This window comes from Chlorocebus sabaeus, chromosome 4, assembly GCF_047675955.1.
Source record: "Chlorocebus sabaeus isolate Y175 chromosome 4, mChlSab1.0.hap1, whole genome shotgun sequence".
NCBI classification, from domain to species: domain Eukaryota; kingdom Metazoa; phylum Chordata; class Mammalia; order Primates; family Cercopithecidae; genus Chlorocebus; species Chlorocebus sabaeus.
In genome coordinates, this window is record NC_132907.1 from 60,985,314 (window position 1) to 61,003,642 (window position 18,329).

At 38.8% G+C, this 18,329-nt stretch overlaps 1 protein-coding gene across 1 annotated transcript in view; it reads left to right on the forward strand.

The window, feature by feature from the left end:
- The window catches only part of ADAMTS12 (ADAM metallopeptidase with thrombospondin type 1 motif 12), a 372,068-nt gene that overhangs the window by 282,179 nt on the left and 71,560 nt on the right, over positions 1-18,329 (forward strand). Inside the window, exons 15-16 of the mRNA XM_007961310.3 lie at positions 5,332-5,576; positions 6,975-7,113. Coding sequence (XP_007959501.3) covers positions 5,332-5,576; positions 6,975-7,113 — 384 coding nt within the window. The remainder of the gene's footprint in view (positions 1-5,331; positions 5,577-6,974; positions 7,114-18,329) is intronic.

The following is an 18,329-nucleotide window of genomic DNA, read 5'->3' on the forward strand; positions in this document are numbered from 1 at the left end:
TTTGTTTGTTTGTTTTGTTTTTTTTGAGATGGAGTCTTGCTCTGTCGCCCAGGCTGGAGTGCAGTGGCACAATCTAGGCTCACTGCAATCTCTGCCTCCTGGGTTCATATCATTCTCCTGCCTCAGCCTCCCTGGTAGCTGGGATTACAGGTGCATGACACCACGCCTGGCTAATTTTTGTATTTTTTTTTAGTAGAAATGGAGTTTCACCATGTTGACCAGGCTGGTCTCAAACTCCTGACCTCATGATCCAACCATCTCAGCCTCCCAAAGTGCTGGGATTACAGGCATCCTGAGTATTCTTTTAGCTCAAGGTGCTCAAGACTGGGATAGTGATGAAATTGTTTCTCCAGGTGGTCTCCTTGGACCCAGAGACTTCTTATTTGAGGTCGGAATTATGTTTCTCCTCTTACCCTAATACTGGTACAAGTAGCTAATGCTTGTACTGGGGAAGATGCAAGAAAATTTATTTGCTGAACAAATATACTCATCATTCTTAATACAGCTGACCCTTGAATAACATGGGGTCGAACCGAATGAGTCCAGTTAGTATAAGGATGTTTTTCAATAACTATATTGAAAAATGTTTTGGAGATTTGTGACAGTGTGAGGAAACTCACAGATGAACTGTGTAGCCTAGACATATCAGAAAAATTAAGAAAAAGGTATATCATGAATGTGTAAGATATATGTAGATATTAGTATCTTTTATCATTTACTACCATAAAATATACACAAATTATTAGAAAAAGTTAAAATCTACTAAAACTTATGAACACAAACACTTATAGACCATACATGGCACCATTTGCAATTGAGAGACATGTGATCAAACCAAAGACGCAGTATTAAATCATAACTGCATAAAAGTGACTATAGTAATACTATACTACCATAATAATTTCATAGCCACCTCCTGTTGCTATTGTGGTGAGCTCAGGTGTTGCAAATATCTGCTTAAAATGCTGTGTGATGCTCATCATTTCCATGTGAGGAGATCATCTGTCCAGTAAATTGCATATCACAGTAAAAAGTGATCTCCTGCAATTCTTGAATATTTTTCATTGTGTTTAGCACTATACCATAAACCTTGAATAACACCATGGGATTTATACAAAGTGCCACTAAGTGATGCTGGAAATGTTCCCAAGAAGCAGAGAAAAGTCATGACATTACAGGAAAAAGCTGAATTGCTTGATATGTACCATAGATAGAGGTCTGCAGATATAGCTGTCTGCTACTTCAAGATAAATGAATCTAGTGTAAGGACCATTATAAAAAAAGAAAAGGAAATTTGTCAAGCCATCACAACAGCTATGCCAGCAGGTACAAAAACCTTGCACTTTTTGTGAAATTTTTTATCTTTCATGCAGCTTTCACATCAGTGCAGGACTACTATAGGAAAGGCATACCACACCTGTAGACTCTGATATGATTCAACATAAAGCAAAGTCATTGTCTGAGTGTGGTGGCTCATGCCTGTAATCCCAACACTCTGGGAGGCCGAGGCGGACAGATCATGAAGTCAAGACATCGAGACCATCCTGGCCAACATGGTGAAACCCCATCTCTACTGAAAATACAAAAATTAGCTGGGCGTGGTGGCATGCACCTGTAGTCCCAGCTATTCGGGAGGCTGAGGCAGGAGAATTGCTTGAACCCAGGAGGCGGAAGTTGCAGTGAGCCAAGATCTCACCACTGCACTCCAACCTGGCGACAGAGTGAGACTCCATCTCAATAAATAAATAAATAAATACAAAGCAAAGTCATTATATGACAACTTAAAGCAAAAGGAAGGAGAGGGATGTAAAGCTGGATAATTTAATAGCTGCAAAGTATGATTTGATAATTTTTGAAAGAGGTTTGGTTTTAAAAATGTCAAGATAACAGAAGAAGCAGCTTCTGCAAGAGACATCAGATGAGTCTCCAGCTGCCATTAAGAAAGTCCTTGAAGAGAAAAAAATCTGCCTAAATAGATTTTTAATGTGGATGAAAGTGGCCCTATTGTGGGGCAAACATGCTAAAAAGGACATTTACTAGTAAAGAAGATAAACGAATACCAGATTTAAGGCAGGAAGGAATAGGCCACCTCTATTGTTTGGTGCAAATGCAGTCAGGTTTATGATTTATTAAGGAGCTGACCTAACAGCCTTGAAGGGAAAAGAGAAACACAAGCTGCCAGTCTTTTGGTTGTACAAGAAGAAGGCCTGGACAATGAGAATGCTTCTTCTGAATTTGATGCATTGATGCTTTGTCCATGAAGTCAGGAAGTACCTTGCCAGTAAGGGATTGCCTTTTGAAGTTCTTTTGATATTGAACAATGCCCCTGGCTACCCAAAACTCCATGAGTTAAGCACCAAAGGCATCAAAGTGGCCTACTTGCCCTGAAACACAGTGTCTCTAATTCAGCCTGTAGATCAGAGGGTCGTAAGGATCTTTTAGGCTCGTTATACCCAATACTCTGGAAAGGAGTGTCAACATTGTGGAAGAGAACTCTGATAGAAACGTCATGAAAGTCTGGAAGGATTGCAACACTGAAGATGCTGTTGTCTGAGAAAATGCCACGAAAGCCATGAAGCCCAAGAGTAAATTTCTGCTGGAGAAAACTGTGTCCCAATGTTGTGGATGGCTTCACAGGACTTATAACAGAGACAATCAAGGAAATCATGAAAGAGATGGTGAATATGTGAAAAAGGTGGGGGTGAAGGGTTTCAAGATATGGATTTTGGAGAAACTCAAGAGTTGCTAGACACCACACTAGGGGAATTAACAGAAAACAAATTGATGAAGAGAGTGCTTCCTAACCAGGACCAGAGGACTGTCCCAGAAAGAGGATGGAGAAGAAACAGCGCCAGAAAACAAATAGACATTGGACAGTCTAGCAGAAGGGTTCTGTTTACTCAAGACTGCTTTTGATTTATTTTATGACATAGACTTTTCTATGATGCAGACACTGAAACTAAAGCAAATGGTAGAAGAAGGATTGGTACCTTATAGAACACTTTTAGAGTAATGAAAAAGCAAAATGTCAGACAGAAATTACAATGAATTTCTGCAAAGTTTTACTGAGTGTGTCTGCCTCTCTTCCTCCACCTCCACTTCCTCCACCTCTTCTACCTGAGAGAAAAATCAATCCCTCCTCTTCGTTTTCCTCCTCAGCCTACTCAACATGAAGACAACAAGGATGAAGGTCTTTATGATGATCCACTTCCACTTAATGAATAGTAAATACATTTTCATTATGAATTTCTTAACATTTTATTTTCTCTACCTTACTTTATCATAAGAATACAATATATAATGCATATAATACATAAAATTTGTAGTAGGGGACTGTTTATGCTATTGGTAGAGCTTCTGGTCAAGTAGTTAAGTTTGGGGATAGTGAAAACTTAGACACAAATTTTCTCACTTGCATAGGGACTTGGTGCCCTAACCCCTGTGTTGTTGATGGGTCACTTGTACTTTGGAGCTATTCTTACTGGTCCTTCTTTTATCTACAAGCTATTCAGAAGCAGTAAATTAAGTATGCGTCTTTCAATCTGCCCATAATAAATATTTCTAATTTTGGATTTTCTCTTAAGTGGAAGAATAAAAAGCAAACTCTGTTGTTTATTGTTTTTTTCTATTTAGGTTTTCATTTTTTTTTAAAGCAAGGAGCAAGGTGGTAGACACAGTATTTCATACCAGTTGATTTACCTGTATGAGCTCTGCTATGAAAAGGCATGCAACATCCTAAGTAAGAATATGACTGCAGATAGCAACACTTGAAGGGCATTTATTTTTTAAAAACATTAGCCTCGATTACATGTGATCAATATCTTCCCCGAGGTGGTTTTAATCAGCTGTTGCAGGCAAGTGTTTGAGAGCCAAATGGAATTTAATTAAATACTACGCAAACTACATTTTCGTTCCTCTGGATGAGAGCTGTCAATTTGAAAAATGAGGCTGAGGTTGTGATCTGTATCCAGTTTCAGAGCAAATTATTCTTACTGGACAGTCCAGGGTTTGACCCCCAGGATCCCATACTTCTTTAGTGCCAGAGGAACATGAAGAAATTGAGGCACTTTCAGGTGACAAAGAGGAAGGGCTTGCTCATCAGACCAAATAACCTAGTGCATATCCAGTGGAAAAATGACCAAGATCTTCAGCATCTTAAAACTGTATTTTATATATTTTTTTTAAAAGTTGAAAGAACAAAGAATAGTTAGCTTACAAAAGAGGAAAATCACTGACTATTAGAGCTGAGAGGGACCGCAGACGTCATCATTCAGTCCCCTTCTGTGCAATGAGATTCAAAAAGTTAGATGAATCAATGAAAATCATAGAGCTGATTTGCAGAAATGCAGAGACTAGAATCCAAGTCTTTCAACTCCCATTGCCCCAGAACTCCTTTCACAATGCCAACCTCCAAGTCCATGTTCTTTCCATTTTATGAGGTATTGGTTCTCAAGAAGCATAAATAAGGTGAATGTATAAAATGTTTAGCATAGAACCTGGCAAACACTGGCAACCGCTAAGCGTTCATTCCTTTTATCACCAGTATGCCTCTTACCATAATGACCATTAAACAAGAATAAGACTGTGGCTAGAGTTGATTGTTGTCTTTAAGTAAATGTCAACATATGACGCTTTTTCAGAAGGCTGAATTAGAACACATGAGAATAAATTATAAATTGCTATTTCAGCAATATATAAAAGAAAAAAATGAGAACACAAACTTTCTAATGAATAGAATTGTCCAACAGTATAAAAGGCTGTACTCAGAGCTGAGTTCCTCATAACAGGCTGTATTAAAGATAGCCAGGTGACAAACAATCTGAGATTCCCTCTAGGATTTTCTTAATGAATGGAAGCTAGGATTATATTACTTCTAAGAGTCTGTCTTTAACCTGCTGGCAAGGGGGGGGTGAGGTAAAGTATGTATCCAATGCAATGTTTAGGAAGTCTAATTTAATAGCTACAAAGGGGGAAGCAGAAATACTAGTAGGAAGCTAGCAAGGAGCTTTAGGGTTTTGAACTATCAACATAAAATTACAGAAAAATAAATGCTAGATCAACCACAAAAGCTTCAGAGTCCAATCTGCACTTATTTCACCCCTCCTTACAAAACCAGGCACATATTGAGTCACAAAACTCCTGAGAATTCTGGTCCTGTCCAAGTTCTCGAAAATCCCCCATAATTAGTGCTTCTGCCAATCCCAGTGGCCATCCAGCAAGGGCACTAAATGATGGGGAGGCTGGAAAGAGGATGAACAGTGGGTCAGAAACAGTTTACATTCAGCTGAGAAGCTGGCGTGCCTCTTTCATGATTGTGTCTTCTCTCCTTAGGTTATGTTGACATTGGGCTCATTCCGAAAGGAGCAAGGGACATAAGAGTAATGGAAATTGAGGGAGCTGGAAACTTCCTGGCTATCAGGAGTGAAGACCCTGAAAAATATTACCTGAATGGAGGGTTTATTATCCAGTGGAACGGGAACTATAAGCTGGCAGGGACCGTCTTTCAGTATGACAGGAAAGGAGACCTGGAAAAGCTGATGGCCACAGGTCCCACCAATGAGTCTGTGTGGATCCAGGTAACGCAGAAAGGAGGGAAACTGCTGACATGTGTACTAGTTAGAATACTTCTTATTTTTCCCCCTAGGTATTTGCTAGGTGACATCAAGTAAGAATCTTTAAAACCTCTTTTAACAAGGAGCAGGGAGGGGAATGAGATATTAGTTTGTGCTGTTAATCGTTTATTGCCTAGATATTGCTGAAACCCCCATAACAAAATGCAAGGTGCTCTAAAACCACCCATTGGGAGGTTTGAGTTCAGCTTCTGGGCTGACTTATTTGACGGTGATTGTTCCTCAAGTCTGTTGTCATTGTGGCATGGGTTTCCAAGTAGCTTTCCAGCAGTGAGGATAAACTGACATGTTACTCTGTGTTGTCTTCAAGCAAAGCATCTGGCTTTGTGAAATTCTTGCTGGAAGGAGGAGTTAGAATACAATATGTGCTCTTCAAAGGTACAAGAAATTTGTCTTTCACACTGGGCACAGAACTGTAGACAAGGAGTGGAATGGATATACCAATAGCAGCAAAGCAGATTGAGGATGACAGATGACCAAGGAGTTAGATCCAGCCACAGTCTAAAGTTAGAGAGACATCCTTTTCGAGCCAGAGATCAGAGCACTCACAGAAGCTGAAGGTCAAGCATGGCAGCTGTGATCCATGAGTGTCAGGAGACTTTGCTTCCCCAGTCCCAGGGAGCAACCAACCCACTGCCTCTATGTTTAAGGTGAATCCATTGTAAACATGTGATGAGTAGACTGCCTGCAGGAGACGGAAGTAAGGGGAAGATCCCAAGAGCAGCATCGCTAAGCTAAAGCCCATGACCATTGTCAGCTCAGAACTACTATTTGTTAAAGGTACTGAGTAGCCTGAGAGGTAGGGAAAGCCATCATAAGACAACAATAACAAACATCATACAAGTTGACATTCGCTGAGGCACTGTTCTAACCACTTTACATGTGTTTACTCATTTAACCCTCAGAACAATTCCACAAATAGACACTATTTATTATCCCCACTTTGTATATGGGCAAACTATGGCACTTACCTGTATTCACAAAGCTAGTAAGTACGTAAGAACACAAAGTAACCTATCAGCCTATTGTTGGAAAGGACACTCCTTGCCATATCCACAAAGTACTCCCCATATGATTTGATCTCCCCATTTATGTGAACTGAAATTCCCATGGGAATCTAGCCAAGAAATAATTAGATGGAGAATATATAGCTACAGAGGTAGAGGTGGACATATAGTTATGAACTTGGACACAGACATAGGTATAGATCTATTTCATGGCATTTGTTCCAATGCATGCTCCCACTACTAATTTTAGATGACTGACATTGTGTGGTGTTTTTACATGACTGGCTTACAGTATAAAGTCATGACAGTTTGACATGACCCCTCTCTTGCCTTTTAGCTTCTATTCCAGGTGACTAACCCTGGCATCAAGTATGAGTACACAATCCAGAAAGATGGCCTCGACAATGATGTTGAGCAGCAGATGTACTTCTGGCAGTACGGCCGCTGGACAGAGTGCAGTGTGACCTGCGGGACAGGTGAGAAACAGCCGCTGTCACTATGAAACCATGCCAGCCTCAGAGCAGGTCATACAGGCGATTACACCAGTGATTTGCTTTGTGCTGTCTGCCCACAGATCTGCAGGGCTCCGCTGAGATGGTCAGGGGCCTCTGTGGACAGTGAGCCTGCGGGGTCATGGTTTGAAGAGAGGCAGTTTTTCTTTTACCAGCTCTATATACTGGCCTTTTATAGAGCTGATAAAAACTTTGATAAAAGTTTTCCGTAAAACTTCTGTTTGAAGGTTTCATTACATGTCAAACAAAAAGCATTAACAACCACTGCTCTGGTTGAGAACCTGAGGACCACAAAAGTGAAACAACTCCTCAAACGTGTACCATAAATCTTGGTCAAATTCAAATTACAACCACCTCTTCTGATTCCTAACCCAGTGCTCTTTCTCCATCTCCTGTTTATCCGTTTTTACACATATAGCAGGGGAGCAGCTCACTCTCACAAAATCAAGCACTGGAGGGGTTTACTTGCTGCCATGTATTAGTCAGGATGAGATAAGTTCTGCCACAAGAACAAAAACATTGAAATCTTAGTAATTCAGCACAATGAAGGTTGATTTTTAACCCATTGTATGCCTGAAGCAGGTTAGAAGACTCTGCTTCATTTCCCACATAAGACATACAAAACACATGGCTTCCAGCTCGCCCCATAAGGAAAGAAAGATGGGAGAGGCACCCTGGCTCTTTTGACAGCCTGGAAGTGCTGCAAGTCACTTCCACTCACATCTCATTGGTTGATGTTAGTCACATGGGTACCATCTAACTGCAAAGGGAGGCTAGCAATTATGGAGGGGTACATGGACATTTGAGGAGCATGGGATCTCTCTGCTGCAGTGCTGGATGAACTTTCCCAAACCCTATGAAGGCAGGGGTCAGGGCCTGTTGAATACATGGGGCTATATCCCTCATTTAGGGGGCTTTAGTAATATCACCATTGCAAAAGCCTCTACCTCTCTTTCTCCTTTGGGTCACGTCTAAGTCTGTTCTGAAACTTCTTGCCTCTAGCCTATAACTGCAACCTGCAAGACTAGGGCAGCTATAGAGTGATGTGCCAGAATTGGTGATGTAGCAAAAGGGAAGAAAAGTGAAGCAGTGAATGGACCAGAAGACCATGTCCTACTCCCCTACAGGTTTCCCTCTCGCATGCCAGGTCTCTGCAGCACCTGCTCACTGGCTTTCCCACCCCTGAGAGTTATGCACCATCAACCTTATAAACAATTTTTATATTATCAGCTTCTTTCTTTCCCCATTTCAGCACAGAAAGCCAAGGCTAGCTTTTAGAATTCATAAGAATAAAACGTTCATTCTGAATTGTGTGATAGTTTAACAATGCTAACTAACCCTCTGGAAATCTATCAAGGTCAAAGGTGCAGTCAGTGGCAGCAGCCATGAGTGGTGTTGATAGGAGAGTCAGTCCTGCCATTCCTACCACTGCCTCTAGCATTTCCAAACGTACTGCCCACCACTGCCCAGGGTTGGGGGCTGGGCCTAGAGTTAGGCAAAGGCAATTTAAGTAGAAAATAAGTAAGTGAAAAAAACTTCCCCTGAGGAGCAATGGGAGGAAAATGAAGTCATTGTGACTATAGATATAAATACTTTGTCGATTTGTCATCCCCTTTGTTCTCATCTGTCTATGAAGTACAAGTTTAAGCTCTAAGTCATTTGTCCCAGGACACCATGGAATGAAACAGCCAGTGCTGATGGCAGGGACTCCCGAAAGAAGCATCCTCCACCCTCTTCTATTTCAAGATAGAATGGACCCTTTGCATCACACAGACAATATTTCAGAACACCAGGAATCAAGAGATAAGTGGCTGACGTGTACAGTGATCTTAAAAAGACATCTGAAGTCAGCTAGGAAATTGGACACTCTTACCAGATGTAAATCAGACATTTGGTTTTGTTACAGCCTAAGCCTTCAGCAGCACCTCCACCTACCTAGGTAAATGTCACTCTGATTACAAAGCCTTAATGGGAAAGATCACAATGCTTACATGCTCCCCTGAACTTCAGCCTCACTGTTTGTTTGAGTGAGGGCGAATCTTACTCTGGCAAAGAAGAAAGACAGCATATCTACTGTAATACTCTCAAACAGAGAGGACGAAATGCTATTATTCACACAGGACACACATTGCTAATATAACACTGGAATGTTGCCTGAAACACTGAATCATTCAATGGTGGATTTTTATTTTATCTAAGCTAAAACTTTAAGCTTAACTTTAAAAGTAAGTTAAACACATTAGTGAAACATGAAAAATTGTCACCACCCTAACACATGCACTTTTGCTACTTTTCTTTCCTTTCAGTACATTTTCTTCTAATCATAGATGTATAAATTGTATGCATACAGATGCATTTATGTACATTACACACATGTATTTTTGCTGATTACAACAGGGATACTTTTTCAGGTGTTTACAATCTTCATAGCTATCAATTTTAAAGATGCATTTAATTTGCTGAAAAGATAAAGCAAAATTTCCTTAACCAATTCCTTATTGCTGTTCTTCTGATGAGCATTTGGGGACCTGTGTAAAAAAATGGTCTCCTGAGTTTTAATTTCTAGGTGAAATTTCTAGGTTCAGAGAATATAAATATTCTGATAATTGACTTACACCAAATTACCAGATAATATTAACTCATTGCCAAATTGATTTCCATACTAAATGGGTTACAAATAGGTGGTAGCAATCATTTTATTTTTTAAATTATTGTGTTATTTTAGTTTTACTGAGAAACATTTCAAACATACTAGCAAAATAGAGAATATAGTAACAAATTCCTTTGTACTAACTACTCAGCTTTGTTGCTCTTACAATTTTGTTGTTCCAATCTTTACTGTTAAAGACAAAAAAAAAAAAAAAAAAATCCCACAACTACAATCAAGAAGTGCATTCCACCTCCACTTCTTTCACTTTTTCCCCAAAGTTAACTAGGGTCATGAAACTAGTGTTTATTATTCTATGTTTATGGTTAAATACTTTTACTATGCATATGTATAGCCATATACATTATATAGGATTGTTCTCAGGCATTTAAGCTTTCTGCAAATAGTATCATATGCACTATACCATGCTTTGTCTTTTTTTCCCTCAACATTATGCTTTTGAGGTAAATCCACATTGATTAAAGTAGCTCTAGTACTTTTTTTTCCTGTCGCCCAGGCTGGAGTGGAATGGCACGATCTTGGCTCACTGAAACTTCTACCTCTGGGTTCAAGCGATCTCTTGCCTCAGCCTCCCGAGTAACTGAGATTACAGGCATGCACCATCACATCCAGCTAATTTTTGTGTTTTTAGTAGAGACAGGGTTTCACCATGTTGGCCAGGCTGGTCTCAAACTCCTGACCTCAAGTGATCCGCCTGCCTTGGCCTCCCAAAGTGCTGGAATTACAGGGATGAGCCACTGTGCCCAATCTCTCATACATTTATTTTAAGGGTTGTGTACTATTCTATTGCATGAATATATCATGACTTATTTATACATTGTACTATTTTGCAGCTATAAATATTTCTGCAATTCTGTAATGAATACCTTATGATTATTCCCTTATTACCTCAATATTTGGACTTCTTTAATATGTATACCTAAAAGTAAAATTCCTAGGTCATACAGTCTGTGCATATTGTAGGGGTAAATCTGTGAACTCATAGGGCGCCATGGAATATTTTAAATTTTCCAGGGAAACAATGAAATGTTAAAGGGAAACACAGCAAGAGTTAACATTTCTTGGACATCATGTGTCTACTGTTAGCTCGAGGTAGTTCAAGGTTAGGTCATACTACATTCTTTTCAATGACATTCTATGTTTGTGAAACTGGTTTTTCAGTGGTTGCTTTGATTAAAAAATCAAGTACCACCTGAAAATCAATGTGAAACCGGAAATATGGCATCTAGTCTCATTCCAAGATTTGAAAAATTATACAATATCCAGTAGATGCACACATCATATCAGCGTAAGTTAATTTAAAATGAAACAAAAATACTATTTTTTTCTTTCTTTTTTTTTTTTTTTTTTTTGTTTATTTGAGATGGAGTTTCATTCTTGTTGCCCAGACTGGAGTGCAATGGCTCAATCTTGGCTCACTGCAACCTCCACCTCCCGGGTTCAAGTGATTCTCTCTTGCCTCAGTCTCTCAAGTAGCCAGGATTACAGGCATGCGCCACCACACCTGGCTAATTTTGCATTTTTAGTAGAGACAGGGTTTCTCCATGTTGGTCAGGCGGGTCTCAAACTCCTGACCTCAGGTGATTCGCCCGCTTCGGCCTCCCAAAGTACTGGGATTACAGGCATGAGCCACCATGTGCTGTTTCTTAGTTTATATGTATTATTTTTTCAGATGGCTACTAAGTTGTTAGACCATAAATCTTTATTAAGTTAGGACTGAATTATTTAATGAATGGAACTGTTAAATGTCTTATTTTGCATAGAGGCCGCATGAAAAATGACTGAAACATGAAGGACAATATGAACCAAAAATGTTGCAAGTCTCTGTTCTAGTCTTTGCCTTGTCTTTTAGACTTTGTTTGCATTGACTTATTTACATTGAGCAGAACTCATATTAAGTAGAAATATTACACTTTGTGAAGCAGGAAATCACTTGTGCCCAGGATTTCGAGATCAGCCTAGACAACATGGTGAAACTCTGTCTCTACAAAAATTACAAAATGTAGCCAGGTGTGGTAGTGGTGCGTCCCTGTAGTCCCAGCTACTCTGGGGGCTGAGGCATGAGGATTACTTGAGCCCAGGAGGTTCAGGCTGCAGTGAGCCAAGATCCTGCCACTGCACTCCAGCCTGGGCAACAGAGTGAGAACCTGTCTCAAAAAAAAAAAGAAAAGTTAAATTTTTAATATAATGAATTTTGTCTGTGTTCCCTTTAAAGTTTGTGCTTTTGGTGTCTTAACTAAAAATACTTTTCTATCCTATATATAGATATGATCCTATATTTTCTTCTAAAAGTTTTAGAATTTTGAATTTCACATAGGGAGTTTAACCCACCTAAATTTATTTTTGTGTGAGGTATAAAGTAGGAATCCAGTTTCCTTAGGAATAATCAATTATTCCAACCACATTTATTTAATATGACAACCCATCCTTGTTGGCACTTTTAAAGCTGTTATTATTTTAATATCTTATTTTAAAGAAATTGCTGAGAATTTGACAAAACTAATGTGGATGGCTATAACTGCACTTGACCATATCTATATGGGGGAGGAGGTGAAATCTCTAGAGAGCACTTAGAATGAATGCTCTCATCCCACCCCACCTACATGTAATTCAGGTTAAATGTGTACGCATCCTAGTAGCTGGAACGTCTGTTTCTGGCTTGTTGTTTCTCTTGGCTGCTTTTCAGTTGGATTTCCTCCATCTGATCCCAGGCTTGTCACTACAGCCAGGGTTTGTTAAACATTACCACCGTCCTGCCTTCAATAGGAAGGCCAGGACTAAGCTAATAACTTGCCTGCGTTTCCGACCGAGTGATGCTCTCCATGGTCACTTACCATGTGGCCTCCTTGGGAGGGTCCTTTTCTTTGTCCGTACCTCTGGGTGGAACTGGTTTTCTTTCCTCTTGTTCCTGCAATTGCATGTGAAAAGATGCAGTTCATTGTGGCTTCTCTGGGGCAGCTGTGTGGTGCTTTGCCACTGTCGGAGTCAAAGGAATTGCATCTCAAATAACAAACTCGCTGTGTCCTATCTGTGAGAACTCTAAGTGTGATAAGTGATGATTCGCTTTTATTTTCCTTTTTCCATCGAGTGTTGTAAGCATAGCTGTAAAAAGACCCAACTTTTTAGGAATTGTAGTCATTAAAATCTTATTAGCTTGGTTTTTAACAGAATTCTATTGTTAAAATGATCAAACTACATCTTCATCTGCCTCTGATTATTTGCCGACTTGTAATTTTAATTATGATATTTGTGTGTACATCTTATCTCCTTTGTCAGACTGTAAACTCCTGGATGACAGGTTCCATGCTTGATTCTTTTTGTGTGTCCTTCCTCCTTCCCAGGTGTGGCACAGTGCTACTTACTGGTTTCTTATAAAGAATGTTACAAAGGAAACAGATGAAGAGATGTACAGGGCAAGGCGTATGGAAAGGTCACAGAGCTTCCATGCACCCTCTGGGTGGTCACAGAGCTTCCATGCACCCTCTGGGTGCTCCACCCTCCCGGAACTTCCATGTGTTCAGCCATCTGAAAGCTGTTTCACTGGCATTTATCCAATTTGCTTATAGGTGTGGGTCTATTTCCCGTCTCCTATTCTGTTGCAATGATCTAGTTCTCTAATTTTTGCAGCTTTATATATGTGTTAGTATTAAAATTCCTTATCTAGTTCTTTCTCTTTAAAAATCTTCTTGTCTATTCCTGGCCTTTGCTTATTTATTAAATTTTAGGATCAATTTGTAAAACTCCAAGAAAATCCTTATTGGAATTGTAATCAATTTGTATGTTACTTATGTGAGGATTGATACCTTTAAAACTGAGTTTTCCTGGGTCTGAATACATACAGCTAACTAGGGAAGTGAAAGATCTCTTCAAGGAGAACCACAAAACACTGCTCAAAGAAATCAGAGATAACACACAAAAAAAATGGAAAAACATTTCATGCTCATGGAAAGGAAGCATCAATATCATTAAAATGGCCATACTGCCCAAAGCAATTTACAGATTCAATGCTATTCCTATTAAACTACCATTTAGATTCTTCACAGAACTAGAAAAAAACTATTTTAAAATTCATATGGAACCAAAAAAGAGCCTGACTAGCCAAGGTATGAATACAATAGATCTCTCTATTCAGGTCTTTGGGATTCTTTAAGAATTATTTTCTCCTTAGAGATACTTAGGAATGCTCTTGATTTTTGTGTTTTAATTTTGTATCCAGCAACCTTTCTGAACTCTATTATTAGTTCTCAGTTTGTCTGTAGAACTTTTTGAATTTTTGTTTCAGTAATAAGAAAATTTTTATCTCCTTTCCAGATGTTTTACTCTTTGATTTTTGAAGTCATTGCATTGCATTGCACTGGACCTCTAGCAGAGTGCTGAATGGAATAGATCATAATAGACAATAAGAGACATGTATGCCTTTCTCCTGACTTTGATAAGAATGCTTCAGATGATCCTTATCAGCAAAAAAAAAAATTTCTTTTATTCCTGGCTTATTACCTTATTATAAAGGAGTGTTGAATCTGTTTAATTTTTTTTTGCATCTACTGAGATGATCATATAGTTTTTCTCTGTTAAATATGTAAATGACGAGTTGATGGGTACTGACGAGTTGATGGGTGCAGCACACCAACATGGCACAAGTATACATATGTAACAAACCTGCACGTTATGCACATATACCCTAGAACTTAAAGTATAATAATAATAATAATAATAATAAAAGAGATACACATGAATGTTCGTAACAGCTTTGTTCATAATAGAAAATAAATGTAGCAGCAAGCTAAATGTTCCCTGACATGAAATACCATAACAAATAAACCATAGTTATATGCAATGACAAGGGTAAATCTTGGACAGTTAAAGAATATTATATGCAGAATGACTGCAATTTTGAAGAACTAAAACCAAGAAAAATTAAACAATAGATTGTTTAGGTATTATAAATATACAATAAATCTACTTAAAATGAAAAAAAAATATGCTAAAAGAGTTGGTTATTTCGTGAATAGATTTTCCGTTATTGAACTGTACTGGCATTCCTTTGATAAAGCTTACTTAATGTGGTATAAATTCATACATGTATTATATACACTGTTGAGTTCTGTTTGCTAATGTTTCACTTAGGACTTTTGTATCTGCATTCATGAATGAGATCTATCTTTAATATTCCCTTCCAGCACTCTCCTTGTTCAGTTGGGTGTCAAAGTTATAGAAAGCTCATAAATGAGTTGGGTTACTTTTCCTCTTTTTTCTCTGCAACTTTATATAAAATAAGAATAACAGTGGTTTTTGTCCATTGCTGTTCTTGCTTCCAAAGAAATTTCTCCACTGGTTCTAGTCAGTCCTACTTTAGTTAGGTGGGGGAGATTTTTCTTCATGCTTCTGTCCTCACATAGGACTCGGGAATGCATTCAAAGGTAAGTTGTCTGCAGATCAAGTGGCTAGAATGGGCACGCAGTGGTCTGTGCATGAAGGCAACTCATCCTTATAGTTTCTTCACACTTCTCCTTGACCATATGGGTCAATAGGTACTCCTCATTTTCTCATTCATTTATATTATTCTTTCTTCCTGTTGACTGACTACTATTTTCCTTTAAGATAGAGATGCATTCAGGCAAGTGTCTCCTGCAATTGTGTAAAATATTCCCTGGTCCCATGATTCTCTTTCTCATTCTTAAGTAATAAATAGTCCTATTAGTATATCATGGTAGTTCATTAAGATTGTAGCCTCCGGGATGGGCGCCATGGCTCACGCCTATAATCCCAGCAGTTTGGGAGGACAAGGCAGGCAGATCACCTGAGGTCAGGAGTTTGAGACCAGCCTGGCCAACATGATGTAACCCCATCTCTACAAAAAATACAAAAATTATCCGGGCATGGTGACGCCCGCCTGTAGTCCCACCTACTTGGGAGGCTGAGCCAGGAGATTCGCTTGAACCAGGGAGGAAGAGGTTGCAGTGAATCGAGATTGCACCTCTGCACTCCAGGCTGGGCAACAGAGTCAGACTCTGTCTCGAAGAAAAAGAAGATTGTGGCCTCTGGAACCAGACAGTTCAGATTTAAATCCCAGCTTAGCCAGCTATCAACTATATGACCTTGTGTAACTGCTTTGTGCTTCAATTTCTTCATCTATAAATGTGAGAAATTTTGTATGGTTGGTATGAGAATTAAATGAATAAATATATGTAAAATGTAATTGTTAAAAAGAAGTGCCAGAAAATTCTTAGTAATTTTCTATTTAAATATTACTCATTGATTATCCTCTTTATTCTCTGTTCTGTGACTCCTATTATATGAATACTGAAACTTCTCACGCTACCCTGTACACATCTTAAATGCTTTTTATATGTTCCAAATATTTTTTGCTTTCGAACTGAATTCTGAGTTCCTCAGAACTTTATTCAACATCACTCACTCACTCTTCAACTGTGTCCTGTCTAGAATTTACCCTCAACACAGCATTTTTTATTTCAATGACTATATATTTTCCCCAAGTTTTCTAGTTGTCATTTTTATATTTATCTATTCTTGTTTCTTCCATTTTTACAATTTATTATGCTCGACTAATAGAAATTATATCTTTTTAAAATTTATTTGAACATCCTCAACATTTTATTTCTGTGTTGGAGAAAAGTACAAGAGGTAAGGAGAAGAGATCCAAAATTTTTGCGGCAGTCAAGGGAAATAATACAGTGGCTAGAACTGAAATTAAAGTGACATAGATGGAAAAATTGTACAAATGTGGAGCTATTTAGGAAATAGGCTAGACTGGGCTCAGTGGTTGATTCCATTTACCTATTAGTGGAGAGTGATCTGAGCATAGGGAAGATTGAAAGGTAACACCCTGTGTGCTCCGTTGGGTAAGTAACCAAATGGTGGTATCATTCATTGCGACAAAGAGCATATAACAAGAAACAGGTCTGAAGAAGAGTTTATTTTTATATATGTCTAATTAAAATGCCCAGAGGCAGTAACATGCTTATTTTAAGGCTTTCAGGGTGCCCTATAAATTTATTTCACCCAGAGTGTATTCCTATTCTAATTACTTTGTAGCTTGTCTTAACATTAGATTTCTCTAAATGTATTTTGGAATTATAATTTACAGGCTTGATTAGAGTGTAATTTCCTTTTAGTACCTTTTTCTTTTTTCTCTCTCCTGCCTCTTTTCTCCCATCTTCTCTCTGTATGCACCCCACCCTTTCTAACATTTTTGCAGTTTTACCTGACCACACTGCAGGACCTCATTTCAGGACCAGGATTTGTCATGATCGTTTAGAACTGCTGTCTCATGGTGACATTGACAATATACTGGATAAAGTGATGGAGCCAGCAGGTAGGTCGGCTGAGCTCTTGATTAAAAATTGAATTCTTGTCTTGCTAACTTCCCAGGCCTAAAACTCTTCAAGAGTGATTATGCTAAGTAGTTGGGGGTACAGCGGTGGTTGTTCTTCCTTTTCTTTTTTTTTTCTTATTTTGAGGTGGAGTTTTGGTCTTTTTGCCCAAGCTAGAGTGCAGTGGCATAATTTCGGCTCACTACAAACTCCGCCTCCCGGGTTCAAGTGATTCTCCTGCCTCAGCCTGCCGAGTAGCTGGGATTACAGGCATGCACCACCACACCCAGTTAATTTTGTAATTTTAGTAGATACGGGGTTTCGCCATGTTGGCCAGGCTGGTCTCATACTCCTGACCTCAGGTGATCTGCCCACTTCATTCCTGCTCCTTCAGATTTTTATCAGCGAAAATAAATTTTCTTCTATTCCTAGTTTATGACATCTTTCATTATAAATGAGTGTTCAATCTGATATTTTTCTGTATCTACTTAGATGATCATGTTTTATATCTATTAATATGCTAATTGGTTACTCCATGAATAGATTTTCTGTTACTGAGCTGTACTGGCATTCCTTGGATAGAGTTTACTTAATATGATATAAATTCATACTTATATTAACTGCATTCACTCTTGATGAGTTCCAGGCCTAGGAAGGTAGTAAGACACTAACAAGGCCAGGAGCCTGACAGAGCTCTGCTTAAGTTAAGCACTTCACTTAAGTTCTGCTCAGTATTTTGCAGGGCTGTTTGACTACTTTTGAGTGTGGTGCCTTATTTTTTGTATTTTATAATCTAATTTTGTTTACATGTTTACATGTTATATATTACTGTTACACATTTGGAACAAAGAAATATTTAAGTATAAATTCACTAAGATGTTGTTTTCTTATTTTGAATTTTTTTAAATATTTTATTACCTTTGTTCTTGATCAGAGATCTATGTGAAAAACTGGCAAGACAATAGTCTAAACTGAGCTCACTGGTATGAGAGCCAGCCTGTTTTCCACAGTTTACTGCTCAGAGGTAAAGGGCACTCTCAGAGAACACCAGTGACATTCTTGTCTCCAAGCTAGTATCTGTTCTCTCCCCTCAGCCACATTTGCTTTTACTTCTGCCTTACCATGGGGAGGGACGCTCTGACTTTAGGGGAATTTAGGACTGACTACTCCTCAGGAAA